This window comes from Diadema antillarum, unplaced genomic scaffold, assembly GCF_040938485.1.
Source record: "Diadema antillarum isolate AM-2024a unplaced genomic scaffold, OU_Dant_1.0 seq00000732_RagTag, whole genome shotgun sequence".
Lineage (NCBI taxonomy): Eukaryota > Metazoa > Echinodermata > Echinoidea > Diadematoida > Diadematidae > Diadema > Diadema antillarum.
In genome coordinates, this window is record NW_027271633.1 from 2,245,124 (window position 1) to 2,268,112 (window position 22,989).

The 22,989-nt window shown below is 42.3% G+C and overlaps 1 protein-coding gene across 1 annotated transcript; it reads left to right on the forward strand.

The window, feature by feature from the left end:
- Positions 1–607: 607 nt before the first annotated feature.
- LOC139738278 (serum paraoxonase/arylesterase 2-like) lies at positions 608–22,457 on the forward strand. Its single transcript, XM_071648924.1, has 9 exons — positions 608–672; positions 2,480–2,550; positions 4,052–4,107; positions 4,481–4,652; positions 5,248–5,371; positions 6,219–6,419; positions 7,641–7,725; positions 8,435–8,575; positions 22,201–22,457. Exons 1-9 carry the CDS (start codon positions 608–610, stop codon positions 22,381–22,383), a joined length of 1,098 nt encoding a protein of 365 aa, XP_071505025.1. The 3' UTR covers positions 22,384–22,457.
- The last annotated feature ends 532 nt before the right edge of the window (positions 22,458–22,989 follow it).

Here is a 22,989-nt window from a genome sequence, read left to right on the forward strand (position 1 = left end):
TATGTCTAGGTCTCTGACTGTAGACATTTTTTTTGCGCCATCAGTGTTCAAATACAAAAAAAAAAAATACACAAGGGTACTACTCAGTTCAAAGAGTTCAAAGCTTGGCATTCAGTAAAGGCATTCAAAGTGAACAAAAGCTAGGTCCGCTGACTCCGACCTCCTTCCCGTCACGGTAATACGAATAAATGAAACACACAAAAGAGCGCAGAGAGCTTTTCAAATGCGTTTTCTCTCTTTGATTTTTGGCACCTGATCTACGTGATGTAGCCGGCCTCACCCAACACGCGCTTCTGGATCCTTACCTACGCTATATTTAGGGAACGTTATTTACCCCGAGACTGCAGCTTTTAACCTCTATAAACCTCTGAATACTTTTGACATATTCTTCATGATTTTGAACTAGCTTCGGCAAGTACTGTACTAGAGAGGGAACGTGCGTGAGCTGATTACGAGTGGACTCGCCTTGCCACATTAAACCTCACATCGCAGTCACCTTCAATACGTAGAAGGCTCCCGTATCTATCACGTTCGACTGGGTACATCGTTTACAAGTGCCAGCTGCATACAGATTCCCGTGGAAAATACGATAGTTTCAAATAACACAATGTTGACGAAGGTCATTGTCGTCCTGCTAGCTGCAGTAGCCGCGCGCCATGTGTTCAACTTTGCGTGAGTACTGCACACGGAATACTTCTTTTCATTTTGGGGCTATTCTATTGTTTATTGTGTGTGCACGCGTTTGTGTATGTGTGTTTGTGCGTATGTGCGTTTTGTCAGATTGTGGTACATACCGTGCACCAACATTTATATCAACAAGGAGGTGAGTTTTGGAAAAAGACTATTTCGCAATCAAAACTTTTACAATCTTCAACAAGGGATCAGGCGTGAGGATAAGCGATGAGATAAAAAGACCCAAGACGTGTAAAAATCGGGAACAGCCTTTTCCAATACACTCACGCACACATCAGGCCCTTCATCTTTATATAGGGCCTACGTTTCATTTGACTGGTCCGTATAGGCCCTAATTGAAAAAAACAACAACAACAACAACAAACAAGAACATCCCTCCCCCCCCCCCCCCACGCTGTATAGACAATCTGTAATGGCTGTTATGTTCTCTGACACAAACTGGTTTTTCACGGCCGGTGTACACAAGAGTATTGTCGCATGAGTGCAGAAACAACATCGTACAAATTCAGCACATTGGGTCCCAGATGGCGGCTGCTGTGCTGTGAATGGCTTGCCAATGAATCCATAATTTTGCACAGAGCAGTGCTATGTACAGCCTACCGTACGTGTCATCTCGTAGAGCTTTTGCAGAAACGCATAATTGCCCACCCCACCCAAAAAAAAAGGATAAAATAGTTCTATTCCCCTCGTTTGTCATGCATCATGGGAGTGGTGAAGAGGGGTGTAATGGCAGACCACCCCCCCCCCCTTTAACAATTCTCCACCCAGTAAATTGCCGAGTTTTCAGCCCGCACGCCCCAAAATTCTCCCCATCCGCCACAGAAAAGGGAAAGTCGTGGCCCATTACCCCTTGACCCAACCACGAACACTTTTCCTGACCTCGACCCCGCCCTCCCCCCCCCCCCCCCCCCTCCCCGTGACCCGTTCAAGTTCACAATTCATCTACATCGTTTCGGTCGGTTTACGTGGCCGATGCCCCGCCACTGCATGCGATCATACAATAGGTTATGGAATTCCACTATGGCGTGTGAGACTCTTTTAAGGTGATTATCAACAACAAAAGTTCTATGACTACGATAAATGTGTTATCAATAGTAGCGATTTGTATGATTACGGAATGAACCTTGGCCCGTGAACTGACGTTAACCATCACGATATGACTGATTTATCTGACCATCAACTCAATACTGAAAGCCACCAACACACTCAACTTACAGACAGAATGACCTAGTTCTCGGGCACTCGAGTTTCTTTCAGGCAGGTTTTCGTCTGGCTTAAATGCAACGTTCGGCACATCGCAGGGTATACACGAACTACATAAACAAACCTTACAGACAATGCAATTCTGACTGTTGTTTAACTCGGGTTGTGGGCGTGTGTGTCCGTGTGTGTGTGTGTTTGTTTGTTTGTTCGTGTGCGTGTGTGGTTTGTTTGTCGGTTTGTTCTTTTTTAGCGAAATCATCCCACTTTCTAGCACAATTTCAAGTTTCATTGTTTGATGATGACGATGATGATGATCCACAGCATTGCGCCATCTATTCTATATCTGTTGTACAAACATTCAATGGCGTATAGACTCCTCCAGAGTCCAAGAGAGTTAGCAATTTAATGCCTGCATGGTGAAAAATGTGAGTCTTGAGTGAGGCTTTGAAGTGATCCAGTTTTTCAATTTCACGGAGGAAAGATTATTTCATAGTTTCAAGAGATTCATGCTTGTAGTTGGTGTTACTAAAGGTCACCTGCGAATTCCATCTCTTTATTGACGTCATCTCTTCTCTATCCGCAGGAAAATCATGGGATACCACAAGACGGTTTACAATCACGCACCTGGGAAATGTCAGTTTGTATCGGGAATCAGTAAGTCATCTCGTTCTTCTTATCCAAGTGTAAATCGCATAAAATGATAACTGCGAGTGTCTTTTCTCCACATCCTCCTACCCCCCCCCCCCCCCCCATCTCGCCATTTCCCAAGAGCGACCACTAGGAAATAAGTCATTTCGCAGGTCTAGAGCACTTACACCCTGGGCAATTACCCCGGATACTTCCCCTGACCGTAACCCTAATCCTAATCCTGAACCTAACCTTAAAGGGACTGTATAGTATACTGGTCGATGTGGGGATTCATGTTTTGAACATTCCTAAGTGAGATAATGAGAAACCTCTTATGAAATATGAAAGAGCATGTAATTTTAAGAAGGATTTAACGTGTACTTGATGAAAATTGGCTTTCAAATGGCTGAGATATCCAAAAAAAGTGATAATAATAAAAGGTGACAGGCCACGCCTTTTATTAGGATGTCTTTGTTTCACCTTGTTTTTGGATATCTCAGCCATTTCAAAACCGATTTTCATCAAATAAACTTTTGATACCCCTTAGAATTGCATGCTCTTTGACATCTCATAGAGTGGTTTCTGACTATCTCACAAAACGTTAAAAGCTAAATCCTCACCTCGACCAGAACTGTACATACCCTTTAACCCTAACCGAAACTCTAATCCTAAACCTTACCCTAACCCTAATCTTTACTATAACATTATCACTGACCAGTATTTAGCCGGGGTAATTGTCGGGGGGGGGGGTGTTGCCCTGGTACGCATTTTGCAACATATGCAATCCTTTACATACACCCCGGCACACACACACACACACACACACACACACACTCACACACACACACACACACACAAAGAACAACAGGAAGCCTCTTGTTTAGGACACGCTATGGGTGTAGAGGATTTTCTGAAAACAGATGATGTCTTTGGCTGTTCGGAGCCATCGAAAAAGAAAGTGGGGATATGGTTACAGGAGTACAGTGAATCGGAGATTATGCATTGCACATCAAACCTGATTGTGGCAGTGTGAAACTCAGACTCGGCATGAAAAGAAAGGGGGGAAAAAGACACGGGGTATACGTTCGTCAGATATTTAGCTCATTGTCAGTGTCGACCTCTTGGCTAATTAATGTGTGTCAAACTCCTTTTTAGTATACCTAATATATTTTCCTATTAGTAGCCAAGAACAACGTTTTCGAACGACCCAACGCTCAATGCATGTAAACTAGATTTCATTATTTGAACAGCATTGAACGTGTTCAGTGATGTATAGAACTTCATAGCTTGATACTGGTCTTGAGGGAATAATTATGTAGAAGATTTTTGCAAACCTGACACAGGTACACTCGCTCGTGCTCAATCACACATTCCCCTTCGCTATGTACATTTTAATTCCGAAATTGCCTTTTTATGTCACTTGGAGAGACAATCAAAGTGACAGAATATCAATTATCAATATATCAATTTCTTCTATTGTGTTTTGTTTTGTTTTCTTTTGTTTTTGTTTTCTTTCTTTTTAATCGAGGTTCGGGGTCTGAAGATTTGGAACTTTTGTCGGACGGAATCGTTCTCATATCTGCAGTAAGTCTCAGTTCAAATCAGACGTAACCACCCTTTGTACAAAAAAAAAAAGAGTACACAAAATTCATATTATTTTAGCTGGACATGCAATAAAGTCCCTGGACAGGACAAAATGTAAATCAATTCAGCACATCGCCATTATCTGTAACTATGCTCGGGATTGTTATAACCCTAACATGCCCAAAGTAAAAGTGGTCCTAATAAAATTTGGTCCCACCTTTAATATGGATATCTTTGTTTCTGGATATCTCAAGCCTTTTATAACCGATTTTCGTCAAATAAACTTTGAATTACTCTTAGAATTGTATGCCTTTGATAATTCATCGAAGTTGTTTGTCATCATCTTGCAAAAAATGTTTCTCCCTCTTGTCAGGGGTACTTGACGTTCAAGGATCGCGTAGACGGTGCACCTGCCGGGCACCTTTACGCCTACGATATCAACCGGCACGATGACGGAGCCAAAGAGCTGACGATTACGGGCGACTTCGACGTCGCCACTCAGCTACATCCTCACGGAATCAGCGCGTACGAAGACTCAAAATCGGGTAACTTTCCAGGCAACTTTTGTTGAGAAAGCAGGAAAATATGGGGAAAAGGATAACCAAAGCTCACACATACCCCAAAACAGTGACCATGTTTGTACCACTTTATTTCAGAAAATATGGTAGTTAATGGTATACTTGAACTTGAATCATCGACAACGCAAATATTTTCTTAAATCGAATCTAATCGTGCATCAAAAGAATTTAAAAAGATAAAAACATTATTTCGTCCATTTTTCAACAGTTTGAGCAGAGGAAATTGGGACTTCCATGGAAAACATTTCGCCAAGATATACGAATATAATTACTTAGCTATGTTAGCGCGTAGTTCTACAATTTGTTGCACCAGTCCTCTTGTTATTTCTTTTTTATATATCGTTTATTTTTCTTTTGTACATATTCCTGTCACTGACAGCAGCTACATGTAGGTAAAACACACACACACACACACACACACACACACAAACCTGTCGTGTTCCCCGCCGTCCAGGTGAAAATCACCCATGTAGTCAAAATCATGTTCCTGACCATCCACTGATTAATATCCTTTTTGATTGGCAGATTGTAAATTGTACCACATTATTCCCATGTCATCTAGGGAAGACATACTTATTCGTTATCAACCACTACGTCGGGTACGATGTCGTCGACATTTTTGAATTTCATCGCAGTTCGATGTCGTTGTCGTTCGTGCAGTCCAGGAGAGATCCTCTAATGATAAGGTCAGAATTGACAATTGCAAATTTTTATAAATCATTATGAGTTTTTTTTTTCAATTTTTTATTTTATTCCCTCTCCTTTGTCAAGGAGCTTTAATTGATGTACATTGTTCTGCGATTGTCGATCTAATACCCCTATTCCACATAGAAATTCTCTCATTGGTCACTTATCGAAAGCTAAGTTTATCGCTTCCAGCCAGCCACCGAAGTGTATCGAATCGCGGTCCGATGGATTCGACTTGTGTTGGTCGACTATCAGGTGAGTGTCGGACATGTGGTGCGTGATCCTAATCGGACGATCTTGCCCCATCGGATCACCGCCCGACATGTCTGACACTTATACCTGATGTGATGCATGGTCCGATGAGTGACGGATGAGGAAAAATCTCTGTGAAATTGGGGTATTATACGCAGTTTGGTGCATTTCATGTTGTCCAGCAATCTTTGATAACATGTTCATTGAACAACAAAAAAAAATGAATGGAAATAATCTTACCAGGTAGACATAGATCCAGCTCTGCGATCAACACTTTTGCAGTGGAGATTTTTCTTTTTTAATCGTATTGGATTTGATTTGAAGAAGGTATAGTGAATATATATCAGAGACTCGGTCACTTATGTTATCTTCTGTTTCGGAAAGACAAACAAGTTTATATATCGTTAGGAAGGCTTACATAAGAAAAAACATTTCTTTGAAGCTGCTGATATTGACGGCGGATGATGTAAGTCAAGGCGTGTGATTGTGGCACTTAGATTCACATGAACAAGACTGTTTTCCTATTCTGTTTTAATGACTCGCTTTATACGCATTATGCACCGTTAATTTTTTATTCGAAACGAAAACATGTAGCGTGAACAATCTCGTAGCGACAGGCCCGGACTCGTTTTACATCACGAATGAGGCGGACACTCTACATCCTACATTACGATTGGCCAAAACACTCCTGATGTTCAAGACCGGATATGTCCTCTTCTGTGACTTAACTTCCTGTCGACAGGTGTCTGAGGCGCTGTTTGAACCTAACGGCATTGATATGTCTCCTGACCGAAGGTACATGCGTAAAACACATTCGCTCACTTCTTGGAACATATAATATGAATTGATACGCCGTCACAGATGATGGATAATATGCACTTGATAAAACAACAAAAAAGAAAATAATCAAGGAACAGTGGGTAAGGCATTTTGCATAACAGTTAAACGATCTTGTTGTAAACAATGTGGGAGCATTTTAAAATTAATACAGCGTCACAGCTTCGCTGGTAAGAGCTAAAGATATCCTACCCGAGTATGATTGCAATAATGGCTCTTGTTTAAAACACAGAAATGATTGTTGTTTATTTACGTCGATGAAGGGTAATTTGTGAATCAGTTGCATTAAACACAACTAGACCCAAAAGTCATTCATTCGAATAACTGGTTAACCGTAGCCGCCAAACAACGTGCCAAAAGAGTGATTTACAAATATTGGATAAAAACTTCAATCGTGATTCTAGACAATAGAAAGTGTCCACCATAACTGGCCATTATTATTATCACTATTATTATTATTATTATTATTATTATTATTATTATTATTATCATTATTGTTGTTGTTATTATCATTATTAACGACAACAACAATAACAACACCGGCTAATGTGATATGCCTGCGGAGGCGCTTTTAGAAAGGAGACAATGGCGAATCCAGAGGGTGGCGCACCGGGCGCGCGTCCCCTCTTTATTTTTTTGTTGAAAAAAAAAAGAAATAAAAAGAAAAATGGGGGCGGACGTGCGCCCCTCCCCCCCCCCCCTCCTTTAATTTTTGTAAAGGCGCTCTCCCTTTATGGAATTCCTGGATCTGCCCCTGGGAGACAAAACTGATCCTATTCTTGATAAGCAAACCTGAAGGGAAATAGCAAACAGTTGTTATATTGCAGTGGCGGATCCAGAGGGGGCGCACCGCTCCCCCTTTGATTTTTGTTAAAACAAAAGAAATAAGAAGAACGCAATGGGGGGCGACGCCGTGTGCCCCCCCCCCCCTTTATTTATTTTTTTTAAAGGCACCCCCTCTTTACGAAATTCCTGAATCCGCCCCTGCATTGAATATTATTTTACGAAACCTTCGCCAATTTCAGCCGCCACAATATTGCGGGTTTCCATATTGTGTTTCTTCTTTAATCTATATATTCATCCTCCTTTGTGAGATAACTGTTGATAAGATGGTCGCAGTTGACGAACATGTGCAAGAAGAAATCGTCAGAAGTGCTTTATTATTTACTTGCTTTCCAGATATCTTTACGTCGACCAACCTTTTGAACGGAGAGTTCAGGTATACGAAAGGAATAAGGCGGACAACAGTCTCAAAGGGAACCAAGTAAGTCGAGTCCGTCCACTGACCTCTATAGGAAATATCTGGATATCCTATGGGCTGATCGCTTTGAAGCCACTGCACCACCATCTTACCACGCATATTGCCTATACATTTGTGAACAGAGCTCACGATATCACGTGATCTTGATGACGGTCTCTGTTGGAAAATGCATTCAAATCCCTATGGAGTGTGCGTGGTAAGATGGCAGCGTGGTGGCTTCAAAATATTTGCTTGTACAACTTGAACGGGCCAAGGAGATGTCCTGATACCTCTCATAGAGATCAGTGAGTCCGTGTCATTTTCTCTAACCGCCAAAGTATGAGCATTGCTACTGATAGTATCTGAACCCTTCAGATTGCGTCTTGAAGTAAAATGCAGCTGTAACATGAAACAGACAGTTACAAATATGTTTTGACGAAATTATTTGCCTTTTTCTATTTGACTTATGTTTGTTCATTTTCCTTAATTTATGAATTGTATGATGATCACCATATGTGGATTTTATTCTCGTTAAAGTTTGTCGTCCGCCATGAAGATTGCTATGCCCGTTTTAAAACCAAGGTTATCATAAAAGCTCATTGCATTTTGTATAAGGTGACATGTATGTGTTCCAAGGCTCAGCAGCTGAGATGAATAGTGAGGTAACTTCAAATTCCCAACTTGCATTACCCTCTACGAACCATGCTTCCTCCTTCGCAATAACTCCATTCAGGCGATCCAGTCCATAGACATTTGGACGTCGCCGGACAACATTTACGTGGACGCGGACGGCGATCTCTGGCTTGGGTGTATACCGGTGGGCCACACAGCTATGGCGTATATTGACCACGAAGATGTCCGGGTTGCTTCTCAGGTACTGAGAGGTCCTTTCAATTCATGACTCTGCTTCTGTGGAGAGTTTCGATGTGAAAGAAAGAGAGAAGAGAGGGGTTAATTTGAAGAGTTTGTTTGCAAAAACCGATAAGTCCATTATTGAAGATTTTGAGGTACGGTCTCTGTCATAAAGTACAAAATAATATCTTTTAAATGATACATTGGTCACTACATATAAAGGTACATTTTTGAAGTTATGGTAAAAAGAAGCAAAAATTTCTTATTATTCTCTTTATTTTTCTTGACCTTTGATCTCAAATATCTCCATTTGGCAAATATGGACTTATCGGTTTTTTGCAAACAAACTCTTCATTTGTTCGAGTATGTCTGTGTGTGTGTGTGTGTGTATGTGTGTTTGTGTGTATGAGTTCAGTATTGTCAATGAAAGAACGAAACAGATATCTCATGATATGCGTGTACATATATCCAGGCTCACACATGCATACTATTTACACAATATTCATGATATAATTACATAGTAATGATAATCCAAATACAGAGAGACAGATAGACAAGTCATTACTTAATATCTGTATTTGAGTGAGTGGCCTATTGCCTGTATTCAACGGCGTAAATCCGTACTGAGGAGTGGGGGGTTGGGGGATGATCGGCGATAGTCACCATCACCACTATTACAAGCCCAACTGGACCGGCGCACCCTTGGGAGGGGGGGGGGGGGGGGGGGGAGAAGCTTGGTGCCCCCCCCCCCCCCCAACACACACACACACACACACACACACACACGCACACACACACACACACACACAGTGGCGTACCGTGGGTCAAGACATAAGGGGGCACCTCGTGGAAAAGTAATTTTCAGGGTGTGTAAGCTTATGCGTGCTTGCGTGTGTATGTGTGTGTGCGCGTGTGTGCGTGCGCTGTCAGTCTGCAAACTTAATCAATACATAATGATATGTCATACATTCCACAGCGCAGTCATTGAGCAACATTATAAGTTTTTTAGAATGACGGTGGGAAACAACAAATTACTTGGAGCAACATCGGGAGAATTGCATAAAAATTAAATGCGAGCGAGCGTTGAAAATTTTGATATTTATTTTTTTACAGTACAAAAAAATGCCGTTTGCAGCTATATTTTTTCGCTTTCGGAATTAAGGGGGTTGCGCACCAGGCTCAACTGCTGGCAATTACCGGCAGCAACATCAGAAGATCGGCATAACGATTAAATGCGAGCGAGCTTGAAAATTTTGACATTTTACAGTTCAAAAACTGCCGTTTGTAACTATATTTTTTCGCTTTGGATATTAAGAAGGAGGAGAGGGGCGCACCGGGTGCAACTGCTGGCAATTACTGGCAGCAACATCAGGAGAATGGCATAACGATTAAAATATAATGCGAGCGAGCTTGAAATTTTGACATCTTACAGTCCCAAAACTGCCGTTCGTAGCTATATTTTTTTTTGCTTTGGAAATTAAGGGGGGCGCAACGAGCGTAACTGATGCCAGTTACTGGCAGCAACATCAGGAGAATAGCATATAACGATTAAATGCGAGCGAGCGAAGCGAACGAGCTTGAAAATTTTGACATTCGAAAACCACAAAAATGCCGTTTGCAGCTATACTTATTCGCCTTGGAAATTAAGGGGGGGGCACCGGGCCCAACTGCTGGCGATTATCGGCAGCAAGATCGGGAGAATAGCATAACGATTAAATGCGAGCGAGCAAAGCGAGCGAGCTTGAAAATTTTGACATTTTACAGTCGCAAAACTACCGTTTGTAGCTTAATTTTTCGCTTTGTAAATTAAGGGGAGCGCACCGGGCGCAACTGATGGCAGTTACTGGCAGCAACATCAGGAGAATGGCATAACGATTAAATGTGAGCGAGCAAAGCGAGCGAGCGTGAAAATTTTGACATCTTAAAGTTCCAAAATTACCGTTTGCAGCTATACATTATCGCTTTGGAAATTAACGGGGCGCACCGGGTGCAACTGTGGGCAATTACTGGCAGCAACATCGGGAGAATAGCATAACGATTAAATGCGAGCGAGTGAAGCGAGCGAGCTTGAAAATTTTGGCATTTTACAGTCGCAAAACTACCGTTTCATTTCATTTCATTTCATTTCATTTATTTATTTCAACACGGCACATGATTCAGCCAGACGGCTGTTCTTCCTCATGTCCGTGCATCATGAGGTAAAAATGACATACTTTTTTTTTAAACATATACACATGTACATGAAACATATATACAAAATACAATTAGATGAAACAAATCAGAACAAAAGTAGAAAAAAAAAAACATTTACATAAAAAAAAGATGAATACATGCTTGGTTTACTTGAAAAAAAAAAGAAAAAGAAAAAGAAAAAGATGGGGAATGTGTACAATATCACTGTGGTGTCAGATACAAATTCAAACTCCGTCTATAACCGCTAAAAATTGCTTGCTGTTTTACGCATGTTGGCAATGTATTCCATAATTATGGACCTTGATAACTAAAACTCCTTTGCCTAAAGCAGGTTTTGATATATGGTAACTTGAATATCAGCGTCGATTCCTTAAATCATAACCAAAAATTTTCAACTCAAACATTTCACTTATATATTTAGGGGTTAAATTATAAGCGACTTTATACATTGTGCACAACATATGTTTTTTTCTTCTCATCTCAAGTGTGTCAACATTAATTTGTGAGTATAACAAATTAGGTGGGTATCTCGAATTCACCTTCAACGCTGCTCTTAGAGAACGATTCTGAAGAATTTGAAGACGCTGAATATAACTCTGATTAACATTTGACCATATAACATCACAATAGTCAAAGTTACTTTGAATGATGGATTTATAGAATGTAGTAGCCGTTTCAACTGATATAAGATGTCTTATTCTCTTTAAGAGATAGAAATCTCTGATAATGCGTTTACTCGAATGTTCAATATGATGGCTCCAGTCTAGTGACTGATCAATATACACACCAAGATATTTACAATAAGGAACTTGAGTAATTCTAACATCATTTACAATCACATTCAAATTCACATGTTTAACCTTTTTTTTAGGTCCTATCAACATAGTTTCACATTTTTCCAAATTAAGGGCTAATCGGTTACATATTAGCCAATCTGCAACACAGGCCATATCATGGTTTAAGTTTTCCTCCATCTGTTTACATTTTTACCAGACACATAAATACACGTATCGTCAGCATATAATGCAACCGATGAACGTTGTAAGCAGTTAGGCAAATCATTGATATAGATTGTGAACAAAAGTGGGCCAAGATTGGACCCTTGGGGGACTCCACATGTTACGCTAAGTGATTTCGATTGAAAACCATTCACCTCAGTATATTGTGTGCGATTGCTGAGGTAATCCTTGAACCATTCACAGGCATGGAGAGCCATGCCAATCATTCGCAGCTTGTCTACAAGTATGGCGTGGTCCACTGTACCAAAGGCTTTTCTTAAGTCTATACTGACCATTTCTGTCATTCTACCACCATCCATAGAGGAGAGCCAGTCTTCTGTAACCTTCAATAGCGTGGTCATTGTTGAATGTTGCGGGCGAAAACCTGACTGGTTTTTATCAATGGCGTCTACTGAATGCAAATAGGAGTAAACCTGATTGTACACAATCTTTTCAAGCATCTTCACAATGATCGGCAGAATGGAGATCGGTCGATAATTATTGACATCTGTCTTCTTTCCTTTTTTATGAATAGGGATGATTTTTGAACATTTCAGTGAAGTCGGAATTTTACCAGTTTTAAAGGACAAATTGAATATAAAGGCTAATGGTGCAATAATATACTCAGAAACGGCTTTTAACAGACTCAGAGGTAGCGTACCCCCTTCACTGGATTTTTTGTTCGGTAGAGCCCGCAACGCTTTTTCAACATCTGATTCAGAGATTGGCTGAAAACTAAAGTTTGGTTGATTGACTGGTACATACTTCCTGTAGCCAAAATTACTATCGTGTGTGACGCTCCTCTGTATGATTTGACCAACTTCACTGAAATAAACGTTAAATCGATCTGCAACCTCTTCTGATCTCATCAATGCACCATCTTTACCTTGTAAATACACTGGATCTTGATCTTTCTTCTTCGATGGCATAACATGCTTCAATGATTTCCATACCTCATGAGAATTTCTATCATTTGTTTCAACAGTCTTAGTGATATACTCAGATTTAGCCTTTCTTATTTCTGTAGTGACCTTATTTCTTAATATTCTATACTCACTCCAATCTCTGTCTTCTTTCGTTTTCTTTGCTGTTTTCTTTTGTGTATTTCTTACATGAATCAACTCTAATATCCTTTTTGTCATCCACGGGGATTTTTTCTTTCTTACTCTACGCTTTTTAATGGGAGCATGTTTATCAACAATAACCGCTAACGTATTTTCAAAATAACCATAAGCATCATTTACATCATCTTTAGTTCTCAATTCATGTCAATCAATATCAGCAATTTCTTTAACGTATGCTTCCATATCTATACGCTTTACGTTACGTACCATAATATACTTGTGTTGGTTTGGGGGGTTGGCGTTTGATCTGTATTCCGATCCCCACGTACAATGGATTAAATAATGATCACTTAGAGATACATGAATAACTCCACTCTGTCTTATTTTATCAGGATTATTTGTAATAATGAGATCCACTAATGTTGAAGTCACATTTGTTACTCTAGTTGGTTCAGTTATGACTTGCTTCAAATCAAAATTATCCAATATCTGACAAAACCGTTTCGACTGCCACAAAGTTCGATCTAACATATCACAGTTTATATCACCAATGATAACTACGTCCATGTTGATATCGTCAATTCTTTGGACAAGTGCCTCAAAATTCTGAAAAATTTCTACAGCAGAGTTTGGCGGTCTGTACCATACCAACACAAGAATATTTTTCATGTATGTAAACTTCATTTCAATCGGTAATATCTCCAACCTTTCATCTACTAAATCTAAACGTAATTCGTGATTAACGCACGACTTAATACATGCGGCAACTCCTCCATTTCTGTCTCTGTCTTTGCGTATTAGATCATAACCATCTATTTTAAGTTCAGTATCATCAATGTTTTCATTTACGTGCGTTTCACTTAGTGCGAACACATCAGGGAGAATTTGTTCATGCAACAATCGAATCTCTTCTATGTTTTTCAACAAAGACACGCAGTTGAGATGAGTGAATGTGAATCCTTTACACTGACGGACTTTTTGAATCTGAACATCTGTATGGTAATCTTTACAAGGACTTACGTAACAACCTTTCTGCTCGTTTACAACGCCTGATATTGATATTGGTCCTGCACAGGTATCATCTGACAAGGAATGAAACGGAATTTCTTTAAACAAACACAGATCACAAATCCAGTCAGAGTCAGATTCAAATATTGTTCTATGTACATTTGTGCACTTTAGGTGACACCACTTCTGGCAATATGCACACATCAAACCATTTTGATTATTTCTAACCGGAGTGCTACATGCAATGCATGGAAATCGAACCGGCATATTACAGAGATACAGAGTATATCGCTCACTTGATTCTCTTACAGTCAGTTGTGCCTGCGTTCCAGCTTCTCAAGATCTGCAGTTGTGGTTATTGGGAATTTCCTGTCGTCGTTCGTCAGAGCCGTGATTCTGCCATCCAGGGTCCAAACTCGTTTGACCTTCACATGCTTTCGCACCTCATTGATGAGTCGTTGTCTGGTCGTCGTCAGGTCCTCGTGTATGTAGACACGCGCACCTTTGAGATCAGCTCGCTTCTTGTATATTTCCGCTCTCTTGTTGTGGTTCGCGAACTTCACTATGATCGGTCTCGTCTTCTGCCCATCCCACTCTCGCGGAGTGACGCGATGACTCCGATCGATGTGCAGCGGCGCGATGTCGATCTGGAGCTTCTCCCGGACGACGTCGATGACCAGCTGATCCGTGTCCTCGTTTTTACGTTCCGGAATTCCTTGAAAGCGCAGGCAGTTCCTGCGACTGTATTGTTCTTGCCCTTCACAGACTCGTTCGAGGTGATCAACCTTTTTCTGCAGTTTGTCAACTGTTTCGGCGAGTGACGTGATCTTTTGTTGTTGTTGAAGGAGGTCCATTTCAATTGCCCTGTATACCTCCTGGGTTACTTGTTCCCGGATTGCTGCCACAATAGCCTCCACCAGTCGACTACGTGTTTCGTCATTGTTCAGAGCTTTGTCGACATGGTCATGTACAGTGTGCAGGAGTTTAGGGTCTGGCTGGACGGTTGACTGACCAGCAGGACCATCGTCACTATCTATGGCTCCCGATGCACCCGTGCCTGCCGGCAAGACCGCTGGTGAAGGTCCGGTCCTCCCTTTGTTACGAGTCATCGGCATATCTGGGGCTGGCTTCCGCGTTGATTTCTCAGGCTCCATATAACGATATCATTCCAGAAAGTTTCGAAATATGTCACTAAACAAACCACGAAAATATTGCGAAGTTCCGGTGCCGGTCCGGGCGCTAACCGATCGATCTCTTTGTAGCTTAATTTTTCGCTTCGGAAATTAAGGGGGGCGCACCGGGCGCAAGTGATGGCAGTTACTGGCAGCAACATCAGGAGAATGGCATAACGATTAAATGCGAGCGAGCAAAGCGAGCGAGCGTGAAAATTGTGACATCTTAAAGTTCCCAAATTACCGTTTGTAGCTATACATTTTCGCTTTAGAAATTAAGGGGGCGCACCGGGTGCAACTGTGGGCAATTACTGGCAGCAACATCGGGAGAATAGCATAACGATTTAATGCGAGCGAGCGAAGCGAGCGAGCTTGAAAATTTTGACATTTTACAATCGCAAAACTACTGTTTGTAGCTTCATTTTTTCGCTTTGGAAATTAAGGGGGGGGGGAGAACCGGGCGCAACAGCTGTCAGTTACTGGCAGCAACATCAGGAGAATGGCATAACGATTAAATGCGAGCGAGCTTGAAATTTTGACATCTTACAGTCCCAAAACTGCCGTTTGCAGCTATACTTATTCGCCTTTGAAATTAAGGGGGGGGGGGGCACCGGGCCCAACTGCTGGCGATTACTGGCAGCAACATCGGGAGAATAGCATAACGATTAAATGGGAGCGAGCAAAGCGAGCGAGCTTGAAAATTATGACATTTTACAGTCGCAAAACTACCGTTTGTAGCTTAATTTTTCACTTTGGAAATTAAGGGGGGCGCACCGGGCGCAAGTGATGGCAGTTACTGGCAGCAACATCAGGAGAATGGCATAACGATTAACTGCGAGCGAGTAAAGCGAGCGAGCTTGGAAATTTTGACATCTTAAAGTCCCAAGACTACCGTTTGTAGCTATTCATTTTCGCTTTGGAAATTAAGGGGGCGCAACGGGTGCAACTGTGGGCAATTACTGGCAGCAACATCGGGAGAGTAGCATAACGATTAAATGCGAGCGAGCGAGCTTGAAAATTTTGACATTTTACAGTCGCAACCCCCCGTTTGTAGCTTTATTATTTCGCTTTGGAAATTAAGGGGGGAACCGGGCGCAACAGCTGGCAGTTACTGGCAGCAACATCAGGAGAATGGCATAACGATTAAATGCGAGCGAGCAAAGCGAGGGAGCTTGAAAATCTTGACATTTTAAAGTCCAAAAACTACCGTTTGTAGCTATACATTTTTGCTTTGGAAATTAAGGGGCGCACCGGGTGCAACTCGTCGGCCTCATGCCAAAAGGGCCTTAACACCATAGACTTTGTACACTATTAGTGCCCTTTTGGCATGAGGCCGACGAACTGTGGGCAATTACTGGCAGCAACATCGGGCGAATAGCATTGCGATTAAATGCGAGCGAGCGAGCTTACAAATTTTGACATTTTACAGTACAAAAACTGCCGTTTGTAGCTATATTTTTTCGCCTTTGAAATTAAGGGGGCGCAACGGGCGCAACTGCTGTCAGTTACTGGCAGCAACATCAGGAGAATGGCTTAACGATTAAATGCAAGCGAGCGCAGCGAGGGAGCTTGGAAATTTTGACATTTTACAGTCCAAAAACTGCCGTTTGTAGCTATTTTTTCGCTTTGAAAATTAAGGGGGAGGGTGGCACAACGGGCACAACTGCTGGCATTTACTGGCAGCAACATCTAGATTTTTTTCTTCTTTTTTCTTTTTTTTGGGGGGGAACCCTCCGTTAATTGAAGGTATCTAGATATCTCCACCCACGGAACTTTTGCATCTTTTTTTCAATATATTATATCAATTCAATCATAGTTTATTTCCAATCAACGAAAATCAAAAAAACATAGTACAAATTTCCAATCAACGAAAATCAAAACATAGTACAAAGTATACATGTCATGAAATGATATTGTTCAAACATTTGCAAAAGATTCATGTAGTATCCGAGATAAATTATATAACAACATATATTTATATATATATATATATATATATATATATATATACAATAATTAGGAAGAACAATACATATATACTTCGTGGGCGTGCGGGAAATAGATTCGATTATGGAAAATAGTGATCCACTAAAAAGCAAAGCTTGTGGGACGTGGATCGCTAGATAAATAATGAGTAAATAATATATTATTCGAGGTTTTTTATAGCTATTATATTATTTGAAATCCATGAACTACTGGAGAAGAAGAGGTCTGCCCATCAGGCCCACCTTGCACAACCATCATGCTCTGTAAAGAAAGCTGCCTTCCGCTCTGCCTGCAGCAATCTCCAGCGCAAGCTGCGATTCATCCAGAATGAGTGGTGGACCAACCTCGCCTCGAAAGTTCAGCTTTGTGCCGACACCGGTGACTACGGGGGCTTCTACGAAGCTCTAAAGGCAGTCTACGGCCCCTCGCACCAAGTGGTCAGCCCCCTGCGCAGTTCAGACGGCCAGGCACTACTCACTGACAAAACATCCATCTTGAATCGCTGGGCAGAATATTTCCAGACCCTCTTCAGCGCCGACCGCTCTGTCGACGAACCTACAATTCAACAGATCCCTCAGCAATCTGTGAAAGAAGAGCTAGACGAAGTTCCCACCCTCGAAGAGGTCATCAAGGCCACAAACCAGATGAAGTGTGGCAAGGCTGCAGGCATCGACGGCATCCCGTCAGAAATTTGGAAGCATGGAGGAGCTGCATTGCTTTCAAAACTTCACGAACTCTTCCTATGCTGCTGGGAACAGGGAAAGCTACCACAAGACCTCCGAGATGCTGTCATCATCACCCTCTACAAACACAAAGGTGAAAAGTCTGACTGTTCAAACTACCGAGGGATAACTCTCCTCGCCATCGCCGGCAAAATTCTAGCAAGAATCCTTCTTAACAGACTAGTACCTGCTGTGGCAGAACTCCACCTGCCAGAGAGCCAGTGCGGCTTCAGATCGAACAGGGGTACTACTGACATGGTATTCGTGCTCAGGCAGCTCCAAGAAAAATGCCGTGAACAAAACAAGGGCCTATATGTGACCTTCGTAGACCTGACAAAGGCTTTCGATACTGTGAGCAGGAAAGGCCTTTGGCAGATCCTGGAGCGTCTTGGCTGTCCACCCAAGTTTCTTAACATGGCCATGCAGCTTCACGAAGATCAGTGTGGCCAGGTAAGAAACAGAAATGAACTCTCGGAACCTTTCCCAATCACAAACGGTGTGAAGCAGGGCTGCGTCCTCGCACCAACTCTCTTCACTATCTTCTTCAGCATGATGCTTAAACGGACCACGGATGACCTCGGTGACGAGGACGGCATTTACATTCGATACCGCACCGATGGTAGCCTGTTCAACTTACGACGTCTACAGGCCCACACCAAGACCGTAGAGCAATTGATTCGAGAGCTACTTTTTGCCGATGATGCTGCCCTCGTAACCCATACAGAGGCTGCCCTGCAACGTGTAACATCCTGCTTTGCAGAGACATCTCAGCTCTTTGGTCTCGAAGTCAGCCTGAAGAAGACAGAGGTTCTCCACCAGCCTGCCCCCCCAGGAAGCGTATTGCCCACCCCACATTACAATCTGTGAGAAAGAATTGAAGGCAGTCATAATAACAGTTCACCTACCTGGGATGTATTATCTCCTCTGATGCAAAAATTAACAAGGAAGTGGATAATAGACTGGCAAAGGCTAATAGTGCTTTTGGCAGACTCCACAGACGTGTCTGGAAAAACAAGCACCTCAAGAAAGTCACAAAGATCAGTGTTTACAGAGCTGTGGTACTTACCACCCTCTTGTATGGCTCTGAGTCCTGGGTCACTTATAGACACCACCTACGACTCCTGGAACGTTTCCACCAACGATGTCTGCGCTCTATCCTCAACATCCATTGGAGCGACTACATCACAAACGTGGATGTGCTTCAACAAGCAGGGATCACCAATGTCGAGGCCATGCTGTTGAAAACGCAGTTGCGATGGGCAGGGCACGTCACGAGAATGGAGGATCACCGCCTACCCAAGATCACTCTCTATGGTGAACTCTCCACTGGGCACCGTAACAGAGGAGCACCAAAGAAGAGGTACAAAGACTCTCTGAAAAAGTCTCTATCTACCTGCAACATCGACTATCGGCAGTGGTCATCCCTTGCCGCTGACCGAGGGTCCTGGCGACACACAGTTCACCAATCAGTGTCCTCCTTTGAGAACAACTGTAGGGCTACTCTCGAAGAAAAGCGAAGAAGGAGGAAGAACCGTGTTGCCACAACACAAAACCCGGACTTGTCATTCCCCTGCAGCCGTTGTGGTCGATTGTGCCTGTCACGAATTGGCCTCTTCAGCCACCAGCGAGCTTGCGCCAGACGTGGACGTCAATGCCCCTAAATCTTCGTTTACGAAGCAAAGCCAAGAAGAAGATATTATTTGATATATATTATTCAAATCATTTGTAAAAAATATACATGTAGCTATTTTGAGATACGCAGGTCGGGAAAAAAAAAAGAATAAAATATCAATGCTAATGCCCGGACACTGTTCACTGAACCACATTTTTTTGAAACTGAAGTAACAGACCTGGTGCACACTTTAGATGAAACATTTTGAAATGTGTTAATCTAAAGTGTATTTAGTAGAAATTATAAGGACTGAACGGGGAGGGTATAGGAAGCATCGGGTAGGCCTAACTCCCTCTTACACGAGGGAGATTTGTATTATTTTGCAGAATTGAAATTCTGCCATCTTTGGATGAAATATTTAGACAGTTTTCTATCAAAAAAAGTAAGAACATTTCCACATCTCGGGAGTTACGAGGAGCAAAATGATATGTTTGTCCCCAATACTTTTATGGGGTACCATCCCCCCCCCCCCCTCGATGCCTCTGCATATTATGAGGGAGCTTTTGTACGTGAAAGATCTGCTGCACGCTCTTTGATAAAATACTAGGAAATACGTCAATCTCAAAAGTGTTCAAAGTCTATCGAAAGGGATCCAGTAGCAGAGCTTTTGCATGCTTATAATTGCAATTCAACGATCTTGTGCATAGTTCTGGCGGTATTTGGACAATTTTCCACAAAGAAAATTCAAGATTTGTCCTCATCTCGGGAATTGCTTGGGGGACAAATGATTTGTCTGCCCCAACACTTCCGCAGGGGTGGGGCAAATTCCTCTTTGCCCCCCCCCCCCCCCCCCCTCCCCCGAGATAGATTCGACGCCCCTGATCATTCCTGGGTATGCCCATAGATGTATCAGAGTCATCATCGTTTCAGGAATGATTCAGGAAAACGGAGGGGGGTTCAATTATGGCGGTATGGTTTTTGTTATACCCCCGCCAAACGAAGTTTGAAGGGGGTATATAGGAATCAGCGGACGGTCGGGCGGTCGGTCGGGCGGTCGGTCGGGCGGTCGGTCGGGCGGTCGGTCCGTTGCAAATCTTGCGTCGCGAACTACTTCCTCAGTCTTCAACCGATTCCCATAAAACTTGGCACAGATGTGTGCCTTGGGTTGTAGATGTGCAAGACGTATTTTTTGACAGTACCCAAAAGTACGTTGCCATGGTAACGGCATATTATGGGCAAAAATGGGTACAAATCTTGCGTCGCGAACTCCTCCCACAGTTTTTGATCAATTTTTATGAAATTAGGTACAGATGTTCATCTGAATATGTTAATGTGCAAGACACATATTTCCGCAGTGGCAAAAAGTGCGTTGCCATGGTAACGGCATGTTATTGGTAAAATATAGGGCAAAATGCTTTCAGGGCAAAACTGCTTCATCAGTGTTCTTCCAATTCTCATGGAATTCATATTGAATGTTTGTCTTAGGATATAGGTCAGCATGACACATTTCTTGACAGTGACAAAAAGTATGTTGCCATGGTAACAGCTCACATATTATGAGCCAAAATGATGGAAAATTTTGTGTTGCAAACTACTTCCTCAGTTTTTGCCCAATTTCCATGAAACTTGGTACAGATGTGTGCCTTTGGTTGTAGATGTGCAAGACGCATTTTTTGACAGTACCCGAAAGTACGTTGCCATGATAACGGCATATTAATGGCAGAAGATCAAGGAAAGATCTTGCGGATTTAACTACTTCCTCAGTTTTTTGACCAAAGCTTATGAAATGTGGCACACACCTTGATCTTGGTGGGAAGATGTGGAAGACATATTTTTCGGACGTGTCGGAAGCTGCGTTGCCATGGTAACGGCATATAAATGGCAGAAGATCAAGGAAAGATCTTGCGGATTGAACTACTTCCTCTGTATTCGACTGAAGCTCATGAAATGTGGCACACACATTGGTCTTGGTGGGAAGATGTGCAAGACATATTCTTTGGACGTGTCGGAAGCTGCGTTGCCATGGTAACGGCATATTAATGGCGGAAGATCAAGGAAAGATATTGTGGATTGAACTACTTCCTCAGTTTTTGACAAAAGCTTATGAAATGTGGCACACACAATAGTCTTGGTGGGAAGATGTGCAAGACATATTTTTCGGACGTGTCGGAAGCTGCGTTGCCACGGTAACGGCATTTAAATGGCAGAAGATCAAGGAAAGATCATTCCTTGGGTAAGACTGTCGTCACGGGGCGGGGGTATTAATCACCTTCAGTGATATTTCTAGTTATTGTTTGTTTTCGTACATAATTTGCAGATGGCCCCGAGTTGCTCTCGTCATAGCATATTTACATATAAGCCTATGCTATTTGACGTTGTCAACGTCTGGACCATACCTTACACTTTGTATGTCGATATTACTTTCTTCGCGAGCGAGCGCTTGAGAAAATTATGTATACATTAGCCTACAAGATGGAATACTGTTCAGATCTGTTACCTCTCTGAAGGCGGGCGTACGAACGACGTGCAATAAAAATATATCAAAATTGATAAAAGCACATTTCTGCTTCCTCCATTTTCCCCTCAAATTTCAGGGGGATGATTGTACAGGCCACCCCCCCCCCCTCCATTTCGGGGGGGGGGGATATATCCCCCCATCCCCCCCCCCCCCCCCGGGATTTACGCCCATGCCTGTATTGAAGGGAGAACTCTACTTCCTTGACACGATTGGATGGCGAAATTGGCTTCAAGAGCAAAAATTCAATTCCGCAATCAATTTCAAAATAGAAAAGAATGGCTTGAATCAGACAGGAGCCCTCTCCGTTGAATAAAAAATGAATGTATGCTTTCATGGACGGTCTTTAAAGCAATGTCATCCTTTGTGTTGTGTAGGTGCTGCGAGTTAAACTTGGCGGCTCAAAGGAAGCCCCATATCAGGACTACGAACTGAACGAAGTGTACAGCGAGGACGGGAGTAACCTCACCTTGTCTACAAGTGCTGTTCGCCACGGGAATGTCTTGCTCATCGGGTCATTGCACGAACGCATGATGAGATGCAGACTGGACGCGCTGTGACGTAACATGTTCATGACCGACGACCGGATTTCTTTGCGTCACCAAGACGTTCCGAAAAATCCATGCGGCGCTTTTGTTTTGCCCCACAGATCGTTATTGTATTCACTGCACACCATAGTAAGCTAAATTCAATGAAACTTTAAGGTCTCAACTTCAAATTCCATTAACATTTTGTTTACTCCTTTCTTTTAAGGAGAAAGAAAGACGTTGGACGTTGAAAAGAAAAGCACATCGATATGATGGAATTGAATTGCATACAGCAGTCTACGATTCATATAGCGCATCGCGGGAAAAAAGCAACGCGTGTGAATGAAACCACAATTTGAAATAAAGAATTAAAGTGAAAGGGGCATGATTACTCTCAGGCTACCCCACCCTTACCCCCAACATCCACCCCCCCCCCCCCCCCCCAAAAAAAAAAAAAAATTGTTGGTGGTACGCTGAACAAAATATCTTGCTGAGAAAAGAACAGACAAAAAAAAAAAACAAACAAAGCAAGCAAAATTTAATACGTAATTATGACTGGAATAATAATTATTCAGTTTTGCTTTAACCATTTGTTTATACAGAATAAATCTTCCGTTTGCCCCTTTCAACTTTGTTTTT

Excerpts from the sequence above, each read along its gene's own strand:
- LOC139738278 (XM_071648924.1), top strand. The coding sequence starts at position 608 with ATGTTGACGAAGGTCATTGTCGTCCTGCTAGCTGCAGTAGCCGCGCGC. Across the intron at positions 4,653-5,247 it reads GTACGAAGACTCAAAATCGG|GGAAGACATACTTATTCGTT; the intron begins GTAACTTTCCAG and ends CATGTCATCTAG. Across the intron at positions 5,372-6,218 it reads AGAGATCCTCTAATGATAAG|CGTGAACAATCTCGTAGCGA; the intron begins GTCAGAATTGAC and ends GAAAACATGTAG.